At 37.3% G+C, this 27,086-nt stretch overlaps 1 protein-coding gene across 4 annotated transcripts in view; it reads left to right on the forward strand.

Annotated features, from left to right (window-relative positions):
* camk1b (calcium/calmodulin-dependent protein kinase Ib) overlaps positions 1-27,086 on the forward strand; it is a 56,764-nt gene that overhangs the window by 25,086 nt on the left and 4,592 nt on the right. For 3 of the 4 annotated variants that reach the window (XM_081358609.1, XM_081358608.1, XM_081358610.1), the window contains exons 3-9: positions 7,879-8,010; positions 16,557-16,631; positions 22,748-22,886; positions 24,445-24,571; positions 26,201-26,276; positions 26,432-26,544; positions 26,768-26,846. In XM_081358609.1, the coding sequence (XP_081214735.1) occupies positions 7,879-8,010; positions 16,557-16,631; positions 22,748-22,886; positions 24,445-24,571; positions 26,201-26,276; positions 26,432-26,544; positions 26,768-26,846 (741 nt within the window). The remainder of the gene's footprint in view (positions 1-7,878; positions 8,011-16,556; positions 16,632-22,747; positions 22,887-24,444; positions 24,572-26,200; positions 26,277-26,431; positions 26,545-26,767; positions 26,847-27,086) is intronic. The other variant, XM_081358611.1, reaches the window with a different exon arrangement.

Here is a 27,086-nt window from a genome sequence, read left to right on the forward strand (position 1 = left end):
TCTTGAGAGATTAATTATTAAATTGTTTGTGGTATTTAATTAGTTTGAATTAATAGTTTCCTAAAGAATGTCACACCCCGTGTAATTTGTTTGCCTCAGTGCTCTAATTTCAATTATACTACGGGGCGGTTGAATGCTTCAATCTGATTGGTTGAAGAACGTTCTAAGGTGTGTTATTATTTTCAAGGAAACGCATGGCTAAAGTAGTTCCAGGCAGGTCTTGACCGCATTACATGTCCATATCACTTCGCCAAATGATTTTAAAGGTCCTCACAGCCGACAACAGCAAAAGAACCAAAACCCACAACGACACTGACCAAGCAAATAAATATAGTACACAATAGGATAAAAATCAAGCATAGCGTCAGTTCTGGCAGGTCACGTTAGTCAAGCTCGCATCAGCTGACTCTCAGCTGATCCACGTGGAATACGACGCCTAGTATTCATAAATAAGCTCCTTCAGGATTATCAGCAGCTATCGCATTTCTCAGGAGTGAATTACCCTCCTCCATCCCCAGCTCCTCCTTTCATCACTCAGGATTTGGCATTCTGATTCCCCTTGAATCAGACTAAAATTCTCTAATTATGTTGTACATTAAAATGAATTGATATCTGCAATACATTCATGTTGGTTCTGTTCTGTTACCCTAAGGAGGGTTATTGTGCTCTCCCTGCTCTTATCCATGCTAGGATGCATGGATGCGCAGGCACACTCGCACAGAAACATGTTGTCAAAGCGAATTTATCAATAAAAGAGTATAACAACTTAAAAGCTACAAGACATTTCTCACTAGCGATGTAAAATGGCTATGTTCTTGAAGCAAATAAACATTCACTATTAGTAGAGATGCTGTTGCCGAACACTGTTGAGAAACACACTGACTCGGGTAATTCAAACAAGCTTAATCTCTCTCTCTCTCTCTCTCTCTCTCTCTCTCTCTCTCTCTCTCTCTCTCTCTCTCTCTCTCTCTCTCTCTCTCTCTCTCTCTCTCTCTCTCTCTCTCTCTCTCTCTCTCTCTCTCTCTCTCTACCTAATAACTGCATTAGTCTGTTATCAGCGGCTCAAACCTCCGTTACTAGCTCTAAAATGACGTTGTTTTTTTTTTTATTAGAAATGGAGGCTTGGGATTTAATGTGTAAGAATTTTGTCCTACACACAAGAGCGTTTTAAGGACAAAAACTGACAAACTTCTGGAAATACATAATCTGAACAATGTACCATAGTATAAGTGGAATAATTACCTCCGGGCATTGAATTATTGAAAAATAATTAACATCCGAGGTGTAACATTACCACCTCGGGTGTGCATTATTTTTCCATAATTCAGCGGCCTGTCATCAATTATTCCTTACATGACTTAGAATTAGTTCACCTAAAAATGAACTCAGGTGAAGAAATCTTTAATAGTGGTTATTCTTTTCCATACAATTAAAACAAAAAGGAAGCTTTAGGGCCAGATTTACTAAACAGGGCAAGTTAGCGTGAACGTGCAATTCCAAAAAAGCACTGATGGGAGTGGAAAGTTCTGCGCTTGATCTATTGACGACACACAAATTAAAGAACACAGACGCAGCCGGATCATTTCCATAATGACCAACACAATCTACCAAGAGCAGCGCACATTAGTGTCTGGTTTAAGACATGCTTTTTTTGGCCGGTAAAAAATGTCGCAAACACCAGTAAATTGACTAGCGCAAACCTTGGTAAAAAATTTAAATACTCTAATCCAGTGGTTCTCAATCCTGGTCCTGGAGACCCACAGCTCTGCACAGTTTGTATGTCTCCCTAATTTAACACACCTGATTCAGATCATCATCTCGTTAGGAAAGAGCTCTGAACTGAACTGGGTGTGTCAGATAAAGGAGACATATAAAATGTGCAGAGTTGTGGGTCCCCAGGACCAGGATTGAGAACCACTGCTCTAATCCCATTAATTTTGTGTCCAACAAATGCATATGCAATAAGGTCAGCCGCAAAAGTAACCCTGTCCTCGCATTTTCAGTGCTAATTTTTTACTGCGTGTCTTTAGGAAATCTTGACATAACTTTTTGGCATTAAAAAACTATTTGCGGTGGCGCAAGCTGTAAGTAAATCTGGCCCATAATTCCCTGATATACTTCAAGCGAACAAAGGACAAAGTTGTATGATGTCATTTTGAAAAAATTCGGCCAAGACAAAGTTCATTTGGAGCTTTCCGAAGCGAACTTGAGGAATATTTTGCTCTCTCTAGTAAACACCTTCAAACTACCATTGGTCCATGGGGATTTCGTGATAGGTAGATGTGCTCTGTGGCTCCGCCTCCTTTGACATGAAAATCTTCTCCGTTTTCTTTCTTCTGTTCAGTCCATCGAGGGTCAGGCACGAGCAAAAACATGAACACACTGAAAAGTACATTTTAAGTTATAATTCTAAATAAAAGCGACACTGACACTGTTTTTTCATGTTTAATACTGTAAAGCTGCTTGCTTTAAAGCAATTTGTTGTATAAAGTAATATATAAATAAACATGATGTGACTTCACTGGAGTGCCTCATTGCAGAACTAGTGCAAATATCCACGTCACTGTGATCAGATGCTTTCTTAACTGCTGTTTTCTCACGCTGTCATTTTTGTTGTTTATTTTGTTATTGAGAGGAAATCTCATATTCATCTAAACAGGATGTTCGCTAACAGCACATCACTGCTCAGGTCTTTCTTTTTACCCCTAAGTGAAGAACATGAAGGGCCATTACATTTCCAGAAGGACACCAAAGCACCATACATGTATCATACAATTAGCCATATGATTACTTTGTGAAAATCTTTTTCAAAGAATTGGTTAAAAAAAATGATCTGAACTAATTGGACTGATACAGTTCTGACTCCATGATCTGGTTGCAGTGGTTATTGAACTATTCCTTTAAAATGTCTTTCCGAGAAGGCTTTCTCTTCTAAAGTGAGATGTGAGAGTCATGTAACAGACTGGAAGTCCCTCTCCCCTCTGCATTGCTCCTGACCTCTTGTTTCCTCTCAGGGAAACCACAATTTCTCCAGCGGCCAAACCAAGCAAAAGTGTGTTTTAATGGTACATGAGAAAGAAGGAGAGAGAGATAGAAAGTGTGTTAATGGGAAAGAATGCTTAATGGACGGAAAGAAAAGATAAAGGATAGAGAATGTGACCGTATTATTGACATTATCACGATGTCAATGATTGTTCCTAATGGTACTCAGAAACGTAATTCAATTCAAGAGTGCATTGTGACAAGCTTGGTGAACAAATGACTAAAATAAACTGGCTTATTTTTCCAATAATGAAAAGTGCAGCTGACACTCAGTCAATCATGAATTGGGTTTAGCGTTAATCAAAATGACATTCTTTCAGGCATAAAGTTATAATTCCAGATCATGTTTTGGAGTCCATCTCTGCCCCCAGCGTCCCTCTCTCTGTCCCCTTTGTATTTCGGGAAATATAATGAGGAAGCCACAACAGACAGCCTGTGTTGTAATCTAGTCCACATCCCCTGGTTTCAGCAGATGGCCGTCCTCTTGTGTCTCTGACCGGAGAGGAATGTGCTGCTCTGCCCCAGTTCCCCAGCTCTGAACTGTTGCTCTTACTTGAAGGCAAGGATCACTACTACTAATAATCATACTTACAGGCTCTTTTGACTTGGACTAGTAAGCAACCTCCTAGAAATAACCTAGAAACTGTGTAGCAGGCAACACACTAAATAATAATTGATAATTCCAATAAGGTGATAATTATTTTCATGTTATGTCTAGGGATGGGCGATATGCCCGATTTTTTTTTTTTTTTTTTTTTTTTTTAGAACGACTGATTTTTTTTACGTTTAACTAGTCAACTTAAAAACGTAACTACAATATGATTCAAGTAACATCCGGTTAAAAATGTTCTATTCCAAGTGGACCACAACTTAAGTGATCAGCATGGTGTAAATGTATAAAATATACATGAAATATAAAAGGCAAATATTGTACAAACGTGTCTTAAACATATCCTATATACTCAGAAATAAAATAAAACGCTAAATATTTCTTACCCAAAAAGTAATTGCAATAAATAACAGCAGTATTAGGCTATTATAAACAGCAAATGCTTTGTAAAACTGAAAATAACAGCACCTTTCAGCCTGTCACCATCATGCAAACATGAGATATCACACATACAGTAGAAGTTCTTTACAGGTTTTTGCGTTCCATTGCGCTATTTTACTATGGATGCAATGATATAAAAATTTTGTCCGAGACCGATAATTCTTTATATTTGAAAGCTGATAACCAATGTATTGGCCGATAAATCTAAATCCAAATTTTTATATAAATTTAGAGAGCCTGATTACAAAAGCAAAAATCTCACCATTATAATCCATGTCCCAAGCACACAATTATAACGTTCTCATTTGTAATTTTATGTAGCCTAAATGACTTGCGCTGCACATGTTGCACTTTACTGTATTTTCCTTTTTTCTTCAATCATATTTCAAGCAATTCAATAGGAATAGGACTTAAATTTAATGGTTAACAAATAACATTAAAAATGAACATATATCTGCCACCGATATATGTTCATTTTTAATGTTATCGTTATCAGCCCAATAAAATTTGGACGATATTGAATTGCTAAATTCCTATATTTGACCTTTTGTTTTTATGTTTGGCGGAAGTGTTTGGCTGTTGCACTCGTGTCTCGCGTCTTTTTCAGCGACTCACCCATGAAACTGAATTCTAAAAATGTGGCACTCAAGTTAAAAAAGGTTAAACTCGCATCTAATAACTTCACTTTTTTCCCATTCCACTGTCCGCGTCTTATTTTTTTCAAAGCAATAACGCATTTCTCAGTGAACAGCCGCTTAAGACTAGCAATGTGTTCATCATGTGGTCGGATCATTTTCTTGTCTTAACTGTTATCATAGCTGAATTGTCAACATGTCTATTTTCATTCAAAACTGCAATTTCTCGATTTAAAAATAATAAAATCGTGGCAAAACATTCAATTCGAATTCATCTAAAAAAACGTGAAAATCGCCCAGCCCGGCCCCTAGTTATGGGCATTAAAACTGATAACAACTGTTCCGAGCGTCGTTCACGCTTGTTCACTTTCATGTTCTCACAATTTTGTATTGTTAGAATTCATAAAATTGTTACTGGCCAAATGGCAATTGACTCATATACTCACCAACACCGATTTTAACTCTCATTTGGCGCTTGGCGAGTGTTCATTTTAGGCCCTGCCTGCATGTGTTAGTCGTGTACATTTCCTTACAGTAGAGCGACTGATTCCAGTTGTCGAACCACATTGAGTTTGATGAGGTCACATTGCATGACTGAAACAAAGATGTCCGACATATGCACTGTTTGCTGTTTTACGCTTGTCATGTCAATATCTGTGTGCCATGTTCAGTTGTGTGTGAGCACTAGTGTGGCATTGCTGTACTCGAGCGAGTGCATGGGCTGATGGGATATGTTGTGTGCGTGTCCTCTCAGGGTCAGCGTCAGCGGTTTAGCCCACAGTCTTCCCCTGTCCTCTGGTCATGTGCCGAGGACACGCGTACGTGTGCCGGCTTAACTATGCATCATATCAGTGTTTGTCCTCCATGAGCTCTCTGGGATAAGGTTGCCTGGCCGGATCTGTGCCGCTGAGGAGCGATAATCACATCCTGTTTAATAATGAGTTTGCTCTTAATCTTCATTCCATTCTCAAATATTGAACAGGCTGGGTGGTTTGCTGATGATATCAGAGCTTTTAGGCCTGATCACAGATCCTCTGTTCATTATGTCTTGTGACTGGATCTCTGTGTGCAGTGGTATAAAGCTGAAACAACTGAAGTCGAATCGACACTCAGTAAATCATTTTTTATATACCTTTTGGCTTGCTTAGTTGGGGTTTAAAAGTTCAGTAATATCATCGGTTTGATTGCACTGACACTATCGGATGAGTGTTTCACAATTGACTCGAGATGAATAACGACACTGTTGTCTTCTGTAGAGCTTCTTATAGATGAATTGATCTCGTTTCATAATTGATGAACTTTACACAGTTATTGAACTTAATTGAATCAACACTGAACTGAATAATGACACTATTGGGTAACACTTTCAATTTCAATGGTCCACTTTAGACATTCTACTAACTATAAGCACATTTTCAACTACATATCAACTAGCAGTCATTAGAGTATTAGTAGACTCAGACTGTCTGCTTAATATCTGCTAACACTTTATTTTGATGCTCCCAACAGACATTCTACTGACTAGAAGTAACTTTGCAACTACATCTACTGACAGTCTACTACAGTCTACTAATACTCTAATGACTGCTAGTTGACATGTAGTTGTCATCATATAAAGTGAGCGTATCTCTTCACGGTTAAAACACTTGATTTATATGTATTTGTTTTATGACACCTTTAGGACCTTTGGACCTTCTTAGGTTTGATTACCTGGACATAAACCTCTCAGGTTTCATTTAAAATGACTGTTTCGAAGATTAACCAAACTCGTACGGGTTTGGAAGAACATGAGGATGATTAAATTACGACAAAGTTTTCTTTTTTGGCTGAACTATCCCTCTAATCTCTTCTAGAGAGCTCGCTGCCTGTGCTGTTATCGTTTCAGAGGAAGTTAACATCTGCTTCCTGTTTTCCTGCTTTCACTGGTCCACTATAGTGGATGCTTAATGTGCAGCTATGTGCAGCGGTCATGTGCAGTGAGATTTCTCTGTGGGCAGGGCCTCAGAAACTAAATATTGTTGTCGCGTTCACAGTTGGAGATAAGAACTCAAATTTACATGGAAGAGCTTTTATTGCTTGCCATTATACCATGTTTTGTGTGGTTAGCTCTTGTTAAGACAAGTCTGTTTGAGAACGTGTCAACATTCGACCCATCTGTGACTTGCACTGTATTTGCCGATCAAATTACTAGTGAAATGACAGGAACGCTGTCCCAGCATGATGTTAATCCTGCCAACAATTTTAGGAATTTTGCCGTTGTTTTAGATAGTGGCTGCCAACTTTTTCTGACCCAGGAACTAATGATATTTTAGTACTACTTATATAATATTATAGTATATATTAATATTTTGAATTAGCTTTTTACATTTTCTTTTATTTTATTTTTTTGTTGTTGTTACATAGTAGTTAAATACACTTAATATAAATATACAATTTTGGTACTTTAACTTATCTATTTCAGTTAGTTGTCAGTGAAACATTTAACATTTTTAATTTTTTTAACGTTTTTTTAAATGAAATGCAATATGGATATTTAATTGAATTTATGTTTCAATTATCAAAAATCTTGGTAACACTTTACAATAAGGTTAATTTAGTAACAGCTAATATTAACTAACATGAACTAACCAAGAGCAATAGATTTGTTACTGTTTTTGTTAATCTTTGTTAACATTAGTTAATAAAAATACAGTCATTCATTCAGTATTAGCAAATGTTGAAAATAACATTAACAAAGATTAACAAATGCTGTATAAGTACAGTTTATTATTAGTTCATGCTAACTAATGTAGTTAACTAAGGTTAATTTATGAACCTTATTGCAAAGTGTTACCAAAATCTTTAATAGTTGTATGTTTTTTTTACAATAACAATACGGCCAGAAACCCCCAACCAGACTCTCAGATAACCCAAACAACCCAATATATAAAAGCTAGATTTTCTAAAAAAAACGTTTAAAACATTATTACATTAATTACATACTTAGATCATTATTTAACGTTCATTTATGTACTGTAGTTAGAAATGCTATGAAATGTGTTTGCTATTTATAGTCTAAATATTTTGTATATCTGTCTCCGTAGGACCTTGATGGACCCCTAATGGTCTGTTGAACCCTGGTTTTACTGTATTCTGAATTTTGTCTTACAGAGGGGCTTTCTCTGAGGTGGTGCTCGCAGAGGAGAAGAGGACGAGAAAACTAGTGGCGATTAAGTGCATCCCGAAAAAAGCTCTGGAGGGTAAAGAAAACAGCATTGAAAATGAGATCGCTGTGCTCCACAAGTGAGTCATTGAAACAGCTGTTTTAGTTCACTTACAGATGTATATGACATACACACACACACACACACACATGAAATATCACGCCCTGGCTGTATGAACACTGTGGCCCAGAGTTGTAAAGTCCATGAAGGTCTTCATCTATATGTAACAGCCATGTTATCTCAGGGAGAGAGGACAGCAAGTGATTTGTGTGTGTGTGTGTTAAGATTCTAATGTTTAAACCGCTGGAATCATAAAGCTCTGTGGGAATGACTGAAGCCGGAGCAGCCGACGCTATTTTTAGTGGCTGGGTTGCCTGGGTTACCACAGGCAAAGAGGCACAGCGTTCACAGAGATATTTGAGGCAACGTGTGAATGAGGAAGCACTCGCAGTCTGCTGGAAAGTCACATTTCTCAACAATGCTGCTGGCACCAGTGAAATGGCCTTAGACTTAAAGGGTTAGTTCACCCAAAAAAGAAAATTCTGTCAGTAAATTCTCACCCTCATGTTGTTGCAACCCCATAAGACTTTCATTCATCTTCAGAACACAAATTAATATATTTTTAATTAAATCTGAGAGCTGGCTCACTCCTCCATAGGCTTCTATGTAATTGAAACTTGCCGGCCCAGAAAGTTGAAGACAATGTTTAAAATAGTCCAAGTGACTACAGTGGTTCAACCTTAAAGGGGTCATATAATGCCATTTTTGTACACGCTAATATGATTATTTAGGGTCTAAATTAAAAGTTTGTAAATAATATAATTTAATTAAAAATTCTCATTAGTATTGTAAGAAAACACTCATTTAACCTGGTCAAAAACAGCTCTGTTTTCAGCACGCCGTTTAAGTGCATGTGTCTTTAAATGATAATGCGCTTTGCTCACCCCGCCCCTCTGTTCTGTGCGTACACCGTTTGTAATAACACAATAACACAATAACCATAACGCGTCGTTCATCATAAACGTGGGATTATGAATTATATTGAGAACGTAGTACATAGAAAACATGCCGTAATGTACCCTGAGTGTAAACCTTAGACGCATTCATCTTGAAGCGTGCAAGCGATTTGCAAAGATTAATATATTAATAAAGGTTAATAAAATGTTACACTTACTTCTTCTGGAGGTTCAGCAGGAACACGTTGGTACCGATTATTTTTTTCAGGAGCAGCTTCTTAGCAAAACCAGCTTTACTGACCCTTGTTTGTAAAGCAGTCTGGTGTGTGAAATGATTCGCGCAAACATGAAAGCATGGACGTTGATCGTGGGGAATCCCCGCGTCAATGCTTTGGGCATATTCCCTTCAAAAACAAACTCAGCCACTGTGTCTTCAGCAGTTCGGATTTAGGAACATCAAAATGACTGCTGTGTTCGTTATTACACCCAAGAACAGAACACCACAATCGCTTAGACGACGCCATTCTGCTCCAGCATATCAACAATGCACTATGATGACAGACAGCTGCTCACGAGCGAGGGCGGGTCTGTGTTTGAAACGCTGCTGTCAATCAACCATCATGGGAGGGGCGTCGATTTTGTGACGTCACAAAATCGAACGGCTTGATTTGAGACGGGGTAAAACATATAAGGAGATTAAAAAAAAAAAAAAACACTTGATGGATTTTATCATTTTATGATGGTTGTGTACAGGCACTGCCAACACACATTTCAGTACAATCAACTTGTAAAAGTGCATGTACCATTATATGACCCCTTTAAGTTTATCAAGCGATGAGAATACTTTTTGTGCGCAAAAAAACAAAAATAACTACTTTATTCAGCTATTCGTTTTCTTCTGTGTGGGCCTGAGTGAGTTCACATAGTGTAACAGCGCAGCGCTTCTGGGTTGTATGTCAGAACGTAGACTCACTATTGACACACATCACACACATGACCAGCGTTGGCCAATAGTGAGCCTACGTTCTGACGTAGAAACCCAGAAGTCCTGCGCTGTTACATTACGTGAAAAACTAGGGTATTAAAGAATCGCATGGATCCTCATTCATTTATTTAACTACCTAATGAGCTGCCCTACTTAGACAGCAATTTAATGCATCGTAGGTTTTTAATGTGATGACTGTTGCAAAAGGTAGGCAGCAACATTTTGTCGCCTTGTAAGGTACCTAATTTTTGGTGAAAAATCACATTAACAGAAGAACAGAATGCACTGATGCGACATCAACTACATTCGTTAAGAAAATCCATCCAAGATGGCGAATTAATTAAATAAAATGTACTTTTCAGTCAACACCAAATAAAAACTCAAACAATTTAAACATTTTATACCATATTTGTGTGTGCAATGTATTTTTATGCTTATTAAAGTCACAATATTACAGAATTATTGACAGATATTTTCTTCCATACTGTGACGTATATGAATGTTTCGCCAATCATTATTTCATATTCGGGTCTTTAGCGACCCGGATCTATATCTAACACAGATGGATCTCCGCCTGTCACGATATTTGAGCATATTTTTTATACCAACATCACTGTCCTCAACAGAGCTCATTTCTCCAGTACATTCAGCATTCACTCTCTCAACCATATTCTCAAAACTATCATTTTCAACAACTTCAAAATCAGCATTTTCATCGCTGACAGCTTTTTCACCAGATAAACCATCAAGTGACACTGACACTAATATTTGATTGTGTTCAGTACTTGCTCTGCAGTAAATCGCTGAGCCATTTCAAGTTTTGCTGATGATTCTTCCTATTCTTTTGTTTTCTGCCTGCAGAGAATGGCAGAAATTCATTGTATGAATGCAACGTCACTTCATCATTGTGTATCAGTTGTGAAAAGGGGGTGGAGTTTAACTGGCTAAATAATTAAAGAATTTATGACATTTTGACAAAAAATGACATCCAAAAAAATAAAATAAAATGACAAGCATACATTGTTGAATCGTTTCGAAAATAGATGGACATACGACATGGACAAATAGGTTCACACAAAGGGTGAATTTCCATCTCAATGTGCTTATTACCAATGTTGTGTCATTAGCTTAGCAACATACTAACGTCAAACTCAACTTGTATGAATTATGAGTTGAGTCTTGTGGTGATCATTTAAAATCGTCATGTATGAGGTTCGGTTTCAGTTAGTATGCTGCCTGAGAAGGCTGAGAAAGCTGCCCATGTAGTGCATAGACAGCGAGGCAGCTCTAAGTTTTTGAACAGCTTAAGTCTTTATTGTCTCAAATACGCTTGTGGCACAACTTTATATCCTAACTGAACAGATTAGCTGTTTTTTTTTTTTTTTTTTTTTGAACAAATGTTTTTTTGTTCAAAGCAATTCACAGTAATCTACTGCAGGGACAGTCCCGCGGTCTTTGTCACCCACAGAGATGATACAGCAGGATTGTGATGTCAGCGTTGTGTAAGATGTCCAGATTATGTCACTGTGAATCCGACAGGGCGTCCTCAAGGGAAGACCTCAGTGACCTTACTGTGCACACCAGAACGCAGGGCACCCTGGGACAGATTGAGGAGCGAGTGCAAGTACTTTGTACTTTTCAAGCAGGGTTATTATAGTTTAGAAAAAGTTTCGGTTACACTTTATTTTAAAGTGTCATTGTTAGAATGTAATTATATATTTAAATTCTGAGTAATATTAATTAACAACATGTACTTACTATCGGATTAGGGTTTGGTTGAGGGTTAGTTGCAGTTGCACTGAAAATAAAACCATTCAATTTAAGTTCAGCGTTATACAGCATTCCATACTTGCAGGTATGTGCTATAAATACACCGTGGCTTCTACATTCATAAGGTAACTGTGACTACCATCATACTGGAATCTCTGGGGAATTTATGATTCAGCCGCACAGACTGGATCTGCTCAGATCTTCTGTCAGATGGCCAAACTGGAAAACAACTAGTCTGGATTTGCCAAAGTTAGCGAAGTTCACAGTGTGGAATCTTTGAAATTTATTTTGAGTTCTGTTTGGATAAACTAAACAATAGTTTCTCTGTAACACTTTATTTTACAGTGCCCTTGTTACTTGTATAACTTGTACTTACTATAGTAAATTATGCCTAATTACAAACATTTTACACATGTTAAAATACATGTTAATTAATGCGTGTAATTACACTGTAACACAAACACCTTAAAATAAAGGGTTACAATTGATTTAAGGTGTCTGTGTTACAGTGTAATTAATTATACATTTAAGTCCTGAGTAATAATAATTAACTACATGTACTTACTATATGGTTAGGATTAGGGTGTTATAGGGTTAGTTGCATGTAATTATACACAATTTATAGTAAAGGCCTGTTCACACCAAAAACAATAACTATAATGAAATCTATAACAATAAAGTTCTGTTTATTATAAACGTGCACTGCAGTTATGTCATCTGCCACTTTAAAGGTGCTGTATGTAATTTTTTCGACTCTACTTTAAAAAATACCATAATATGTTTGCAGACATTTAGGAAACATGATAAGTTCACATGCCTGTTTCTTCAAAAACAATGCTACAGCTTGTTATTCTGTTTCGAAATGTGCGTTCCATGTCGGATTGTCTGTTTTTGTTTTGGTCTATGTGATCCCGCCCACTGCCAATTTACCCAATAGTATATTTCGACATCCCTGGGTTGCCAGTTGGCAGAAAACAAAGCTTATTGCAACCATGGACGCAAGCAAACAAACTGGGTCAAAGATTGCATATTCTGTCCAACCTAAAAAACCTCAGCATCCATCGGTTCAGAAATACATTCAACATGGTTAAATCAACTTAGTGTAAGGCTCGTTGCCTTCCATTGTCAATTGCGCTTGTTCATGTTGCTTGTTCTCAATTTGGCAACCCGTGTGAGGAGGTCTGAGGAGGACGGGGCGGGGGGAAAAAATCTCTCCAATATTTTGAATATTGACTGCAGTTCCCATTTCAACCACTAGCTGTTAATATTACACACTGCACCTTTAAATAATCCAGCCCTTTAAGCAGGATAGATTCTGATTGGCTGTAAGTGATCCAAATGCTATTCATTTACATTTAGAACGATTTTTAAAACTAAATCTTAATCATTTATTGATATAGTTATTTTCCTTGGTGTGCACAAAATAAAAACACTAAATAATTTAGATTTTCAAGATGATAACTGGATGCCACTCACATGCATTCAAGACCAATTAAATCAGCATTAATTTCAAAGACAATTTAAATGATTTTGTCTTTGATTTAATTTAGTTTTTGTTGTTATTGTAGCTCACATTTATACTTTTTGATTTTATATAAGTGAGAATTAAATAGTTAATCATTTATAATAGCAATAGTTTTCATTAACAATAATACTCTTATTGTGGAATCGTGCCTGCCCACAGTTGTGTGGGTCGGAGAGGTGTGTAGTTTCTGAAGGAGGCAAAGACGAGGCCACCAGTATGCCTGAAAGGAGAGAAGGCGAGAAGGGGAGTGGGTGAGTGTACATGTTGCTGAAGGGAGAGAAAGAATGAGTGGAAGAGATCCTCAGTGACTCATTCAGGTGCCTCTGTCGTGTCGTATTGCCAATGGGGAGGTGTGTGGGATTCCACCGTTCGGCTCAATTAGAGCCCCCGCATGTCACACACACTCACGCAGTCCTTCTGTAAGTCAATGAAAATCCGCTGGACTGTTGGCTGTTGTGGGGGCAGTGAAGACTGAGAGTCAGGGGTCACGGAGGAAGATGCGTGACATTAGTTGATACAATTTTCTTTAACTCTTCTTTATTATGCACTAGACTAACACAAAATCCACCCCCTCATAGACTTTAGTCAGAATAGACGGCATATTTAATTTGAATGAACTCAAGGCTGTGTGGGAGGGAAGTACAGTCTGTTCAATATGTCACAAGCTGCGTTCTGATTCTCAGGGTTCCTACGCAGTGTTCACTGCTGCCTGTTTCTGAAAGAGTTTACTTCATATTATGCGATTCGTTTATTTGGACTTCCCCGAATCGCCATCAAACAAAGATGAAACTTGTGTCAGACAGATTTGGGATTGAGTATGATGATGACATCTTGTACCTATGGAACCACGTAAAATACGTAAAATAGACATTTTCATATATGGATACATAAAATAAACCTATGTTCAGGGATTGACATTACCACCCCCCATCCCTACTAGCCACTTTGGTGGGTTGAATTTTATATATGATACTGTATATACATTTTTCAGCTGTAGTCTTTTAAAACAGGATCTTATATAATAAAATAAGTGCAATGTAGTATTGTCAAAAATATGGATTTTTCGATACATAACGATACTGAAATATCTGAAACACTTCCAATGCTCATTTTCAGCAGAATAGTTGCACCATACTAGCTGCGCTTTCTCTCTCTCTCATCTCTCTGACAGCGAGTGGCACACAAACCCGCCTCTCCTCACTCACTCGTTTCATGTGCTCCGGATGAATATTGTTGGTGTTACAGGGCTTGAATTTCAGTATGGGATTTTGAGTATTGCGCACAATTTTACTAATTCCCACAGATTTTGTGCTCACACCCAAAGTGCATGCAGATAAAGCCGCCTCTCAGTACTAAATGTAGTGTTTTTTTTGCTGCTTATTGCGCTTAAACAGTCAAATACACAAAATAATGTCATAATGCCGGTCTTGGAGAGTGGTCATGTAAACACAGTCAGTTATGTTTTAAGTAAACGTAAAAAACGTAACAGTTTAGAAATAAAACGCATGTGAAGTATAATGGGTATGTGTGTCAGGTCTTAAAGTGACAGCAGCCTAATAAACCTGCTGCCAAATTATGAGATCATATTAAAATTATCAATATGGCAGTTTTTCACCATGGCATCAATGTCAAAATTGTAGCCAGTGAAAATGATGAGTGGCTTGTAACTTTGGAAAACCGCTAGCAACAGTGGTTGTAGACTGGTACGCAAAAACGTTAATGTCAAGCCCTGCTTTTATTAATTTATATAAAAATATACACTACCATTCAAAAGTTTGGAGTTGGTAAGATCAAGTCTCTTGTGCTCAGCAAGGCTGCATTTATTTGATAAAATACAGTAAAAACAATATTGTGAAATATTAACTCTTTTCTGTTTTAATATATTTTAAAATGTAATTTATTGCTGTGATAGCAAAGCTGATTTTTCAGCATCATTACTCCAGTCTTCAGTGTCACATGATCTATTTTATAAATCATTCTAATGTGCTGATTTGGTGCTCAAGAAACATTTATTATTTTTATCAATGTTTAAAAATATGTTGTGTTGCTTGATATTTTTGTGGAAACCATGATACATTTTTTCCAAGATTCTTTAAAAGCTTGATAAAATCAAAAGAACAGCATTTATTTGAAATAGAAATGTTTTGTAACATTATAAATGCCTTTACTATTACTTTTGACTAATTAATTTGAACTTTTATGCTGAATAAATCTTAAAAATCAGACTTGAATCAAACGTCTAATGTAATCTAATGAATCTTGCAGTCCCAAACTAAATAATGTTTTAATCAAAAATATAAATTTAAAGTTTCAATATTTTGTCATTTCTGATTCAATTCCATAATTCCCAATGAGTAGTTTAGTAGTTCATTCATTAATAATAATAATAATAAGTTTAGTTCTTTTGTGTTATCCAATTTTCAAATACTTTTTTTTGCTCAAAATGAAAGTTTGTGATATTGTGATTAGTCTTGTAGCTTTGGTTGATTGTAACTCTTTTTGATGAATGTTTTGAAATCCCTGTGGAGAAGAAAATGGATAGGAAAAATTCTTATGGAACCGCTGAAGGCCGCTGATCAAATTAAAGATGAAACCCTTTTTCTCCATGCTTTTGTGAGATGTGCCTATTGCCTTCTTGCTACGAGTGTCTCACTGTGCCATCTGCTCTGCAAATGTCACATTATGTTGTTGTGAGTAACATGTCCTACAGTATGTTTGTAATAGGCATGAGACATTTGATGAAACCCTCTGTCTGGTTTTCCTCTCACTCTCTTTTTCAGGATTCAATGCACTCAGGCCTGGTTTCATATTTACATTGCGTCTCAGGCTATAGACAACTAGAAACCTGATTCCAGATCCCCTTGGTAAATATTAATGACGCATCTCTGGGTCAGTTTAACGGTCTAAAACATTGTGGCAGAGATTGGTCTGGATGAGGAGAGATTTGGGGTCGGATCAGCTTTCATGGAGACAGACTTATTAAACCTGTTAGTATGCGCTGTGAAGCACTAATTAAAACGAAGCATTAATTTGACACTTTCGCCTCCACCCAAAAAGATTTGCATATAATGCTCTTGGTTTCGTGCCTTAAAGGAGTACTTCATGCTCAGTACATGTTAAGCTTGGTTGATACTCACTGTTTCAAAGGTATGCTACAAGACAGAAACAGCATGTCAACATGATTTTAGTGTGATGAAGTCACTTAACTAACTTTTCCTGTGTAAAGTTATATACAATCATAGAACTTTTTGTTCAGTGATTGTATATAATTTTGGTCTCTGATGCTACTTTTTATTCTGGAAGTATAAGCACCAAGTACTTAGACTAGATATGTTGCCTTATCTCTGGGTTGACATGTTTTTTTTCCCCCACCTTTCTCTTTCTCTCAGGATTAAACATGCCAACATAGTTTCCCTGGAGGACATCTATGAGTGTAAATCACACCTCTACCTTGTCATGCAACTGTGAGTGATTGATCTTTTATTTGAACTTTGCTGTTGTACCATATTTCCAGCTTTCCACACAGAGTACATGAGCCGACCTCCAAACAATTCAGCTATTATCTAGTGCAGCTGCCATGTGCTGGTTACCGTTTTTAGCTCCTTATCTCGAACTCATTCATTTCCGTGACTTAAAGGCTCTCCAAGTTTAGATATTGCATGGCTTTTATGGTGAATCAATCCAAATGCAGGCCAAAAGCTGTATTTTAGAGCGTTTGTACAGCACAAGATTTGCAGCAGAGATGCAAAGGTAGAGAACAGACATTATTAAATTTATTATTATTGCTACCATACATAAATGTAGACATTTAGACCCAAAATATTCTCTACATAAGTACATGAACACATGTGTTCTAATTGTGTTCTAATTGTATTCTAAAACATGTTGGAACTCTTCCATAAAACAGTGTAAGTATATGTTACATTCTCAGCCAAAGGAGACACTATAATGGCATAAGCGGAAACTGCTATGATTGCAATGCACTGGTTAAGCTTTGACATCATCACATTTGCGTACTTGCGTACTTAATTGTTCGATTTTCTGCGTTTTTCGCATCCGTAGCGAGCATTTTGAGAGGTGTTTTGACAATTCAGAGCCACCGAATGACGAATACGAAAAAACGCATACAAAAATTTCGGACTCAATGTGCAAGGACCTTAAGTTTTAATTATCTTTTGTCCTGAGTAACATACTAAAAAGTACATGCATTGTACTTGATTATAATTTTAACTGTAGTGTGTTATTTGATATTACATTTAGAGCTAATAAATGTAAATTTGTAAATTGCAACTTGATCATTACAAATGTGTTATTACAAATATTTAAATACATGATTTATACATTTCAATAAAAAATACATTATAGTTTAGTTTACCATAAATGCTTGTCAGGACATTCAGCAGTACATTTTAACCAGATTTCAAAGACAATAAAAGTACTTTAACTATGACATTATATACAAAAATGTACCTAAGTCCGACTTTGGGGGTCAAAAAAGCTCTCTTTAGTTCAACTTATTGCATTTTATATAGATTTAAAAATTGTATTGTATTTGATACATTTTCATTTCATTATAAATAACATTCAGTTAAAGGTAGGGTAGGCGATTTTCAGAGAGGCTAGCAATAGCGAGCTAGCTTTGAAAGCATGAGACCACGCCTCCTTCAAAACACATGAACACACACATCAGGGAGCAAACAAAAGCATCACGAGAGACGGCGTTAAACTACCTCATGTCTCAAAGCCCATAACATTACAATAATAATGAACATAAACAACTTAAAGAGCACTGACCTGTACCACCTGACTAATGCAGATTCATTTCGGCATTGATAGTGTAGCCACTGAAATGCATAAATTCAAGTCACGGGTATTCATCTCTTTGAAATTACAGTAGTTATGGCGTAAACGCAGCATAAGCCTGTTGTTTTGGTTCAGTAGAAACTGTAAATGGTGGCTGTTGTTTCGGTTACGCTGCTCAGTGACTGACGTCTGTCTAACTCTGCATAGCATGAAACACGCTGATGATCTGCGCGAAAAGGTGCGTGGAGGTATGGAAATACACACATTGACAGGCAGATAGGACATTGTATCATTGCATTCGGACCGAATTCAATGATTGGATGAACATTTTATGGTCCTATGCCTTCCACAGACGATATATAGACATATAAATACATTTAGACCTCTTAACTTAGTGATTGCTATCAGGATGGGAAGACACTTTCAGCCAGCATAACCACATTTCACAATGAGTAGGTTTATGACGTTATTGTCATCTTCAAAGTTGCATGTCAAGAGTGAGCCAAAATAATAGTGCAAAAAGTGTCATATCCTCTGAGCTCAAGATCTACTGATATACCACAGGGAAAGAGAAGACTTACCATACACTAGTCAGTTTAAAGAAGGACTGACTGTTTAAAGGTGAGGTGTGTAATTTCCCCACTTGACTATTTAAACTATTTTTACTGAACACTCCCTCAATCTGCCATTGGTTGACTAAACAAATAGCCCCGCCCCAGCCTCATTCTGTTGGTTGAGCCAGTGTTGCTGTGTCTGGTTGGGGTGGATTTTATTCTGTACAACGACGTAACTTACTGCTTCACTACCATAGTATGATGCATTGTTAGGGAAATTACTTAGTCATGACTGTTATAACAACTTCTGTTACTTAATCATCGAGTTTGTCACTCACGCTTTCACTGCATGATGTGTGCAGTTATATGCCCCCAAATTTCAAGATACACGGGCCCCAATTTTGCCCCAATTATGGTGTAGTTATATTACAATAACACATGAGCAAGAGTGCCACTTTCCCCAAATATCATCACGATTGCAAATGTGAGATTTATTTTAACAACAGTTAAATGAACAATAAATTAACATTGTAAGTTACATTTAGACAACGCATTGTCAATGATGCATACATCTAACAATTTTAGGGGGAAAAAAGCCCTTACATAGGTAAAAAATGCCCCTGGAAATCAATTTAAGGTGGCAGATATTGCCCTGTAATAAAAAAAGTTAATTTCTGTCACTGCTGTGAACTGACCACCGCATAGAATATGAAAAATATGAATGTCTTTGTGAGTCAGCTGTCAATAACAGGCCTAAACCAGCCATGGTAGCAGCACAAAAACACACTCAGCAAAATATCATCTAATTATTGTTCACTCACCAAAATATCATCTAATTATTGTTATCAACAAAGTCTTTGAAATGATCAAGATATAATAATTTTGTCATTGTTGCACACCCCTAATATACAGTATTATTTTATATCTTCAGATCTTAATAAGGTCTTAAAGAGCCTTAAATTTTACTTTAATTTTTTTTGCAAAAACCCTGAATTTGCGATTCTGTTTGCAAATGTTCATATGGTTTCAGAAAACACTGAATCTATGTTAATAACGACAGAACTTGAGATCATATTTCTTAGGGAGACATACCCCTGGTCTGGGTGCTCAAACAAACAGAGAAATGATTTGAAAACATCTCAGAGACTTTTTGAGGGAAATTAACCTGCAATTGGTTTACTTAGACTTAAAGGTGCAGTAGGACATCATGGAAAATGCTAACTTTAGCCTAATAGCACTAAAAGCGTACGTCCCACCCTCCCTGCAAATCGGCGTCCAAAGCCACGCCTCCTGAAAGCATGAACGCGCACAGCCAAAAAGACTGGAGACAACGTTACTACAATACATCATGTGTCATTCACCGGTGAGAAAACTTTATAGTACAGTTAGTAACACTACAATACCAAACGAAAACAACTTTTTAAAAACGGAATTAGATGCAGCTAGTTTTCGGATTGTTTAGCTAGCAAAACTTATGAGTGTATATTAATATTTCTTGCATGCCAGGGTTCCACGATGAGAGTCTGCTTGTTGTTGCTGCTTGCCTGCCATTCTCGCTCTGTCTGCACAGTGTACGTTAACGCGCTGATGACTTGTTATGTCTGCGTGAACAGCCTGCGCAGTGGTATGCAAACACACATTGACCGACAGGGAACACGTGCTATAGGACCGTTCAGACCGAACGATACGATTGAACGAACATTCTGTGGTCCTACGCCTTCCACGGACGACATGTATTTATAAAAAATACATTTAGACCGCTTAACAGAGTGATGGCTATCAGGATATGAGGAGACTTTCAACCAGCATAACAAAAAAAATGTTTCTGCAGAGAATCACCTACGGCACCTTTAAGTTGGTCTTGCATATTAAGCTGTTCTTTGAGGGGGAAAAAAGCATTTTAACATTGAAATAATGACACACTTCATCTAGATGAACCCACAGGAGACACAATACTAGAATCTATCGTGTGTCTTTCTAACAGGCCCCATAGAGCTACAGAGGAGCAGGTAATGCGTGACTCTGTGTGTCACCACCCTCGGCTCTCTCTCGCCGTGTCATAGTGTCAACCTGTTTTAATTACTTATGTGCCAGAGAGCTTCGCTATTGTCTTTTCCACTGAGAAATCAAGGAAAAGGCTAAACAACCACACACACACAGGCGCATAAGCTGAACGGAGCCAGGAAAATATGCTCACACCTGCTTCTTCACACCCACCATCCAAAATGTCAGGAGAGAGAGAGTTAGATGTGTATATAGAGAGGAGAGACAGATTATATCACGGGTGACAAAAGATGGAGAGCGAAACACAGCAAAGGGTCGGTTTCCACTACAGCTGTGTTAACAGAGAGATCAAGAGCGACAGAATGACAGAAAAGGATGCGAGAGATGTTCATTGTCGTATTTTCCGGGTGATGGCAGCTCTGCATGCAGACAGCAGGACTCCAAGCTTGCCAAGGCTTTCAACTCAGCGAGACATTAACTCTGTATGTGTGCGTATATATATATATATGTGTGTGTGTGTGTGTGTGTGTTAGCACCCACAGTCTTGATGCTTCAAATACCACAGACTATGAAATCCCACCCTCAGCATTGCCTTCATCCTACACACGCGAACAGACAAAACACTCACTGCTGAATAATGTGTCACTGTAACCTGACACGCACATAGACAGCATGTCTCGTCCATTCCACGAGTGGGTGAATCTCACAGAAATGCCCAGATCATATTTCACCCCAAAATCTATATTCCTATTACATGTCTTAAAGAAATTATACATTTCAGGACCAATGAAATTTATTGCATTGGTGAAATTATTTTCATGACAATTAAGCACAATTTTCATTACCATAATGTGAAAAACTTCAAATTCTCATTACTATAAAACAAAACAAACAAATCATTCTCATTACTGTAATACGTTTTTTTTTTAATAAGTCTAAATTATATTAATTACAACAAATACTACCATAAAGTATACCAAAAATGTTACTTTACAATGTAAGTAATGTCATTGTTTTTCCACAGTACAAATCCAAAACGAAATCATCGTTTTCAAATGTGTCCGGATTAAAGTAGAAAGTGAATAGCACATAACAGACACAATAGCGGTATAAACAAGAATATGGTAAAATATGCGCCACATGATGAATAAACAATGAGTCATCGTTTTCAAATACCTCAGTTTTCACAGTCCACACTACAACGCGGAAACACCGTTTTCAAATTTAAAAAGCTTTGTTCAAAAAGTCTCAGTTTGAACGGAAGGCCGAAACGGAGAGAAAAAGGTGCATTTTCAAACGAAAACGTATTAGTGTGGACAAGGCCAGAGAAAGGAGACATGCAAAATGTGCAGTGTTGGGGACTCCAGGAACACATTTTGTTTGTATTATGGTAATTATAATTGGAAGAGAAAATGTCACATGTAAAAAATTAAAATAAAAAACTGCATGCAAAATAGTACTTCTTTTGTTTTTGTTCTTTTGATTTTTAATGTGAAATATGACCTGGGCATTTTTTGACATGTCCATGAAATTCACTCAAATAGAAAAAGCAAATAGTGTTTTAGGAAGGGTGGAGAAGCTCTTCCTTTAAATGTTTGTTTTATTATTATTTTTATTAACTATTTATAATAATGCTATTGTTGTAAAACCTAGATCATCCTTACAAAAGAATAGTACTATTGTGGCACCATTTTAAAGTGATGGTGTCACATGGTATTGTACTTTGATTTAAGCCAGTAAATGGCATATTCAAATACCATGGAATTTACTTGCTCTTCCAAAGTACTTTAAACAGTAGGCTACCCTGGTCTATGTCCAAACTTATATTATATTACCATAATATTCATAGTGCAAGAGAATTATTATACATTTCCTTAGTATAGGTAGGGTCACCACTTCTGAGGAATAAAATCGACTTCTTACTACAGCACTTTTAATGAGTCATCTTTGAAGTTTACCTCAGTGAGATTGAGCAAGTAAATGTGTAAGAGAGACCTGTAAGAGAGAGAGGGAGAGTGACTGCCTAGTCTTTCAACATAAAATGAGTAAAACAGCTTCATCTGGTGGTTATGGTGCAGTACAGCATCAGCATGTGGTTCTGCTGGGATCCTGCTGTGCGCCAGTCTGTCTCGGGTAAAAAAACGAGAGAGAAGTGAGCATGTGCGTTGGTGTGTGTGAAAGACGGCTTTGCAAGCATCTCTCTGTTTTTCCATTGGCAGAGTGTCCGGTGGCGAACTCTTCGACAGGATTGTGGAAAAAGGATTTTACACTGAGAAAGATGCCAGTAAGCTCATCCAGCAGATCCTGGACGCTGTGAAATACCTGCATGACATGGGCATTGTGCACAGAGACCTGAAGGTGAGGCGGCAGTTGGTCTGGAGGGAAACGGGTCTGCAGATCAAGCAGATTAAAGCAACGGTTCAGTGTCAGAAATCTGTTCTGAAAGTTTAAAGTCTCCTTTTCTTTTCCCATCCAGCTTTATCATTTCATTCAGGAGTCCTTGATAGTGCTCTTGATATTAATAGTTGGGTCTTTGCCCCCAGAGAACAGGAAAGTAGTTCTAGGTAAATGGATCAATCAATGTCTCCGGCCCCATTTCTAAACTTTAGAATAAGTTCAAAATGAAGGATCTGTAACGCATTTTTTCTTAAGAATTGTCATTTAGGTCAGTGTCGTGGCCTAGTGGTTGACTCATTCACATTGAATCCTGGTTCTCATTTGGGAGATGTGAGTTTGAGTCCAGATAGTGTAATTCCTGGTGCCCCCCCCCCACACTCCAATATACATGCATTATTTATACTATATTTATTCAACAGTTTATGTTTTTTATTGTGTTTATTATGAGTGACTCAAGCCATATCTTGGGAATTTGGCCAGTAAATATCCATCAAAAATCACCCTGAACCACATTGTAACCACCTAGCAACCACCTGAACACCCTAGAAACCATTTAGAAATATTTAGCTTTTTATTTTCATTTACAACTACCGTTTAAAAGTTAAAGTAATATATATTTTTTTATGTTTCTGAAAGAAGTCTATTATGCTCACCAAGGCTGCATTTATTTGATCAGAAATACAGCAAAAACAATAAACCTGTGAAATTTTAAATATCTGTTTTCTATTGTAATATATTTCAAAAATGTAATTTATTCCTGTGATGGCAAAGCTGAATTTTCAGCATCATTACTCCAGTCTTCAGTGTCACATGATCCTTCAGAAATCATTCTAATATGCTGATTTGCTGCTCAAGCTACATTTCTGTAACTTTTAGTCAATTTAATGCATCCTTGTTGAATAAAAGCATTCATTTCTTTATAAAAAAATACTGACCCCAAACTTTTGAACAGTAGTGTAAATGCACTTTTTTATGAGTTTTGCTCATATACATTGTTATCCACAAGAAGTAAATTTAATATATTAGAGGTGTTGATCAACCATTCAAATTTCGCAACAGTTAGTTATTATCAAACAGTATTTCTAACCAGCCACTTACCTTCATGGTTTCTGGTGTTACAGTTAACATGAGTTATGCTAGTCGTTATGCAAAGTTTCTTTGTTTATAACCAGTGCAGTGAAGGATGTTCAATGTGATTCTTGCCTGCCTCTGCTAACACATAAATAAAAAGAGTGTGTGTGTGTGTGTGTGTGTGTGTGTGTGTGTGTGTGTGTGTGTGTGTGTGTGTGTGTGTGTGTGTGTGTGTGTGTGTGTGTGTGTGTGTGTGTGTGTGTGTGTGTGTGTGTGTGTGTGTGTGTGTGTGTGTGTGTGTGTGTGTGTGTGTGTGTGTGTGTGTGTGTGTCTGATCACTTAACCCAGTGACAGTAAACGTTCGAATTACATTTTCTGTGTGTTGTATATACATGTACCACTCACACAAAAGTTTCAATCACCTTTTTGTGTCTGTTGTCTGATTCAGCCAGAGAACCTGCTGTACTACAGTTTGGATGAAGACTCCAAAATCATGATCAGCGATTTTGGCCTGTCAAAGATTGAGGGTTCGGATAGTGTGATGAGCACAGCATGTGGCACTCCTGGATATGTAGGTAAGACACGCCTCCATATGCAAATATGCAAAAAGTACGGTATACGTATCTGGATGAAGGATTTGAACACTATTTGTTTCTGACTTGAAGAGAATAATACACATATAACAACTGAGAATATCAATGAAATGTTCTGTCTGGACATGTAGTTCAATTCCAGGTGTAAACTTGGTCTAACATCAATCTTTTCTGATAAAATGTGCAGATAAAATGTGTGTTGTAAGAACCTCTGGTATACCTGTATACCCTCAGTTGTTGACCTTATCTCTTGCAAGTTTTCATAGCTTTAGAAATGACTGGTTGAGACTGGTTCCATGTGCACCCAATTCTAAAGAATATCCTGTATGTGTGTCAGGGAGATTAGATGTAGGTTATTTATACAGAAGAAGTGAGAAGTGAACTTGGGTATAAGTCTCTTTGCCAACTATACATGGATGACTGCAAAGGAGCAAGCGACAACAAATCTAAAAATGTATCTACAACCACAACCAGTATTCTCATCTTGAAAAATACCAGTTTTTCCCCAACATTAAAATTAACATAGTTGTAAAATCTAACAGGGATAACCTGAATATGATAGGAAACATGTTTTTTGTCACACTACTGGAGCCTTTGGAATTTGTTTCCATGAATTACATTGTGATGACGATGATCCTTTCTCGGGTTTGAATTTACAGCCTGTGGGTTTCCAGCCAAATAATGTCTGTCAATCGATTAACAATTTTAATTAGTAAGTAATAAATAATTAATATAATTTATTATATTCAATTGATTGTATTATAATAACAAATTGATTATATGATATACCAATTAATTAAGTGCACATAGCAATATTTGAAGTGAGGTGGTACCTCAATTATTTGCAGAAATCACAAATGGGTCAAGGGGAATGATTAATCACGATATATTTATATATCATAAAACGGATAGTTCCGGTCCTTGATTCTGATTAGTTGAGCCGCGTTCGAAGCCGTTGTAAATTACTCAACTCAACAAACACACACCTGTGACCGCATTACATTAGTGTTACTGTGCAACTGCCGTTTGTGATTCTTTGTTGCTGCATGTGTCAGTAGCACCTCAATGCAGTACATAAGATCCGGGGGGAGGAGTCGGATCTTATATAAGGGGTGGAGATTGGTAGGTTTAGGGGTGGAGATGGGTAGGTTTAGGGGTGGGTTTAGGGATCAGGGGGTGGAGATTGGTAGGTTTAGGTATGTAAGGTGGGAGGAGTTGGATCTAGATCCGACTCCTCCCCCCGGATTTTATGCTCTGCATTGAGGACCATCTCGCATGTGTTGCTCTAGCCTGGCTCCGCCCTCCAACCTCTTTGGAACTACATTGCTTGGCGGAGGAATAAATGTGTTATAACGTTATATTTTTTGTTGCTAGTGTTTATTTTATGAATAAAATAAATATTAAAATTAATATTTTTATGGAGTAATCGTTTTATAAAAGCAATAAGCCCCTTGAAGCCGTGTTTTACAGTGAATTCACTGTAAAACACGGCTTTGCGGGACTTATTGCTTTATTTAATCAAAAATAGTCCGTTGTAAAGCTTTCTGACCCGGTGGGCTGAATGGATAAACGTGTGAATTGATGCTTGATCTTATTTACCCTGATCTTCAGCTCCTGAGGTTCTGGCACAGAAGCCGTACAGTAAAGCGGTGGACTGCTGGTCAATCGGGGTCATCGCTTACATCCTGTGAGTGCCACTACTGCTGATGCTTTTACTGTGTATTCTTACATTTTTACCTATCTTTCCTCTGTCTCTTCAGCTATAATTTCCTAATGTTGTACCTGAACTGAATTTGTTCATAAGAGTTTAACTGGGCTCACCATCTGTCTGTCTCTTTTCAGTTTATGTGGCTATCCGCCATTTTACGATGAGAATGACGCCAAGCTCTTTGAGCAGATCCTGAAGGCGGAGTATGAGTTTGATTCGCCATACTGGGATGATATCTCTGACTCAGGTATAGCACAAACTTTTTCTGTAATGCTACATTTTCATAAGTTTATTGCTGATAAAACATGACTTTTCATGTTTTCTTTTATTAAACTATAATGGCTGTCAAATATATTTGAAGAGTCAAAATATGTCTTTCTTTTTTTCTCTGCCATTTCCTTTGTTTCTCAATGACATTATGGAAACAGTTATGTCATGTTCTTTACTTTAACAATGTGCTCTTTTCTCAGCCAAAGATTTTATTGTGCATTTAATGGAAAAAGATCCCAACCAGCGTTACACGTGTGAACAGGCTCTTCAGCACCCATGGTATGAGTTCAGACTCCACACTGATCTTCAACAATTATACTGTAAATCTCACATATAGCACTTTAATACTTTGTGTTTTACAGTCTCTTATATAGCAATTAAAAAAAAAATGACTGCTTACATACAGATATTTATTGGCATAACTATTACAGTTACCAGATGTTGTGGTTTTACTGCCTGAAAAGGCAGTCAGACATTGTCATGAACCATCACCTTTCAAACATCTGTCAACGGATCCAA

Source organism: Scardinius erythrophthalmus, assembly GCF_964197995.2.
Source record: "Scardinius erythrophthalmus genome assembly, chromosome: 25".
Taxonomy (NCBI): domain Eukaryota; kingdom Metazoa; phylum Chordata; class Actinopteri; order Cypriniformes; family Leuciscidae; genus Scardinius; species Scardinius erythrophthalmus.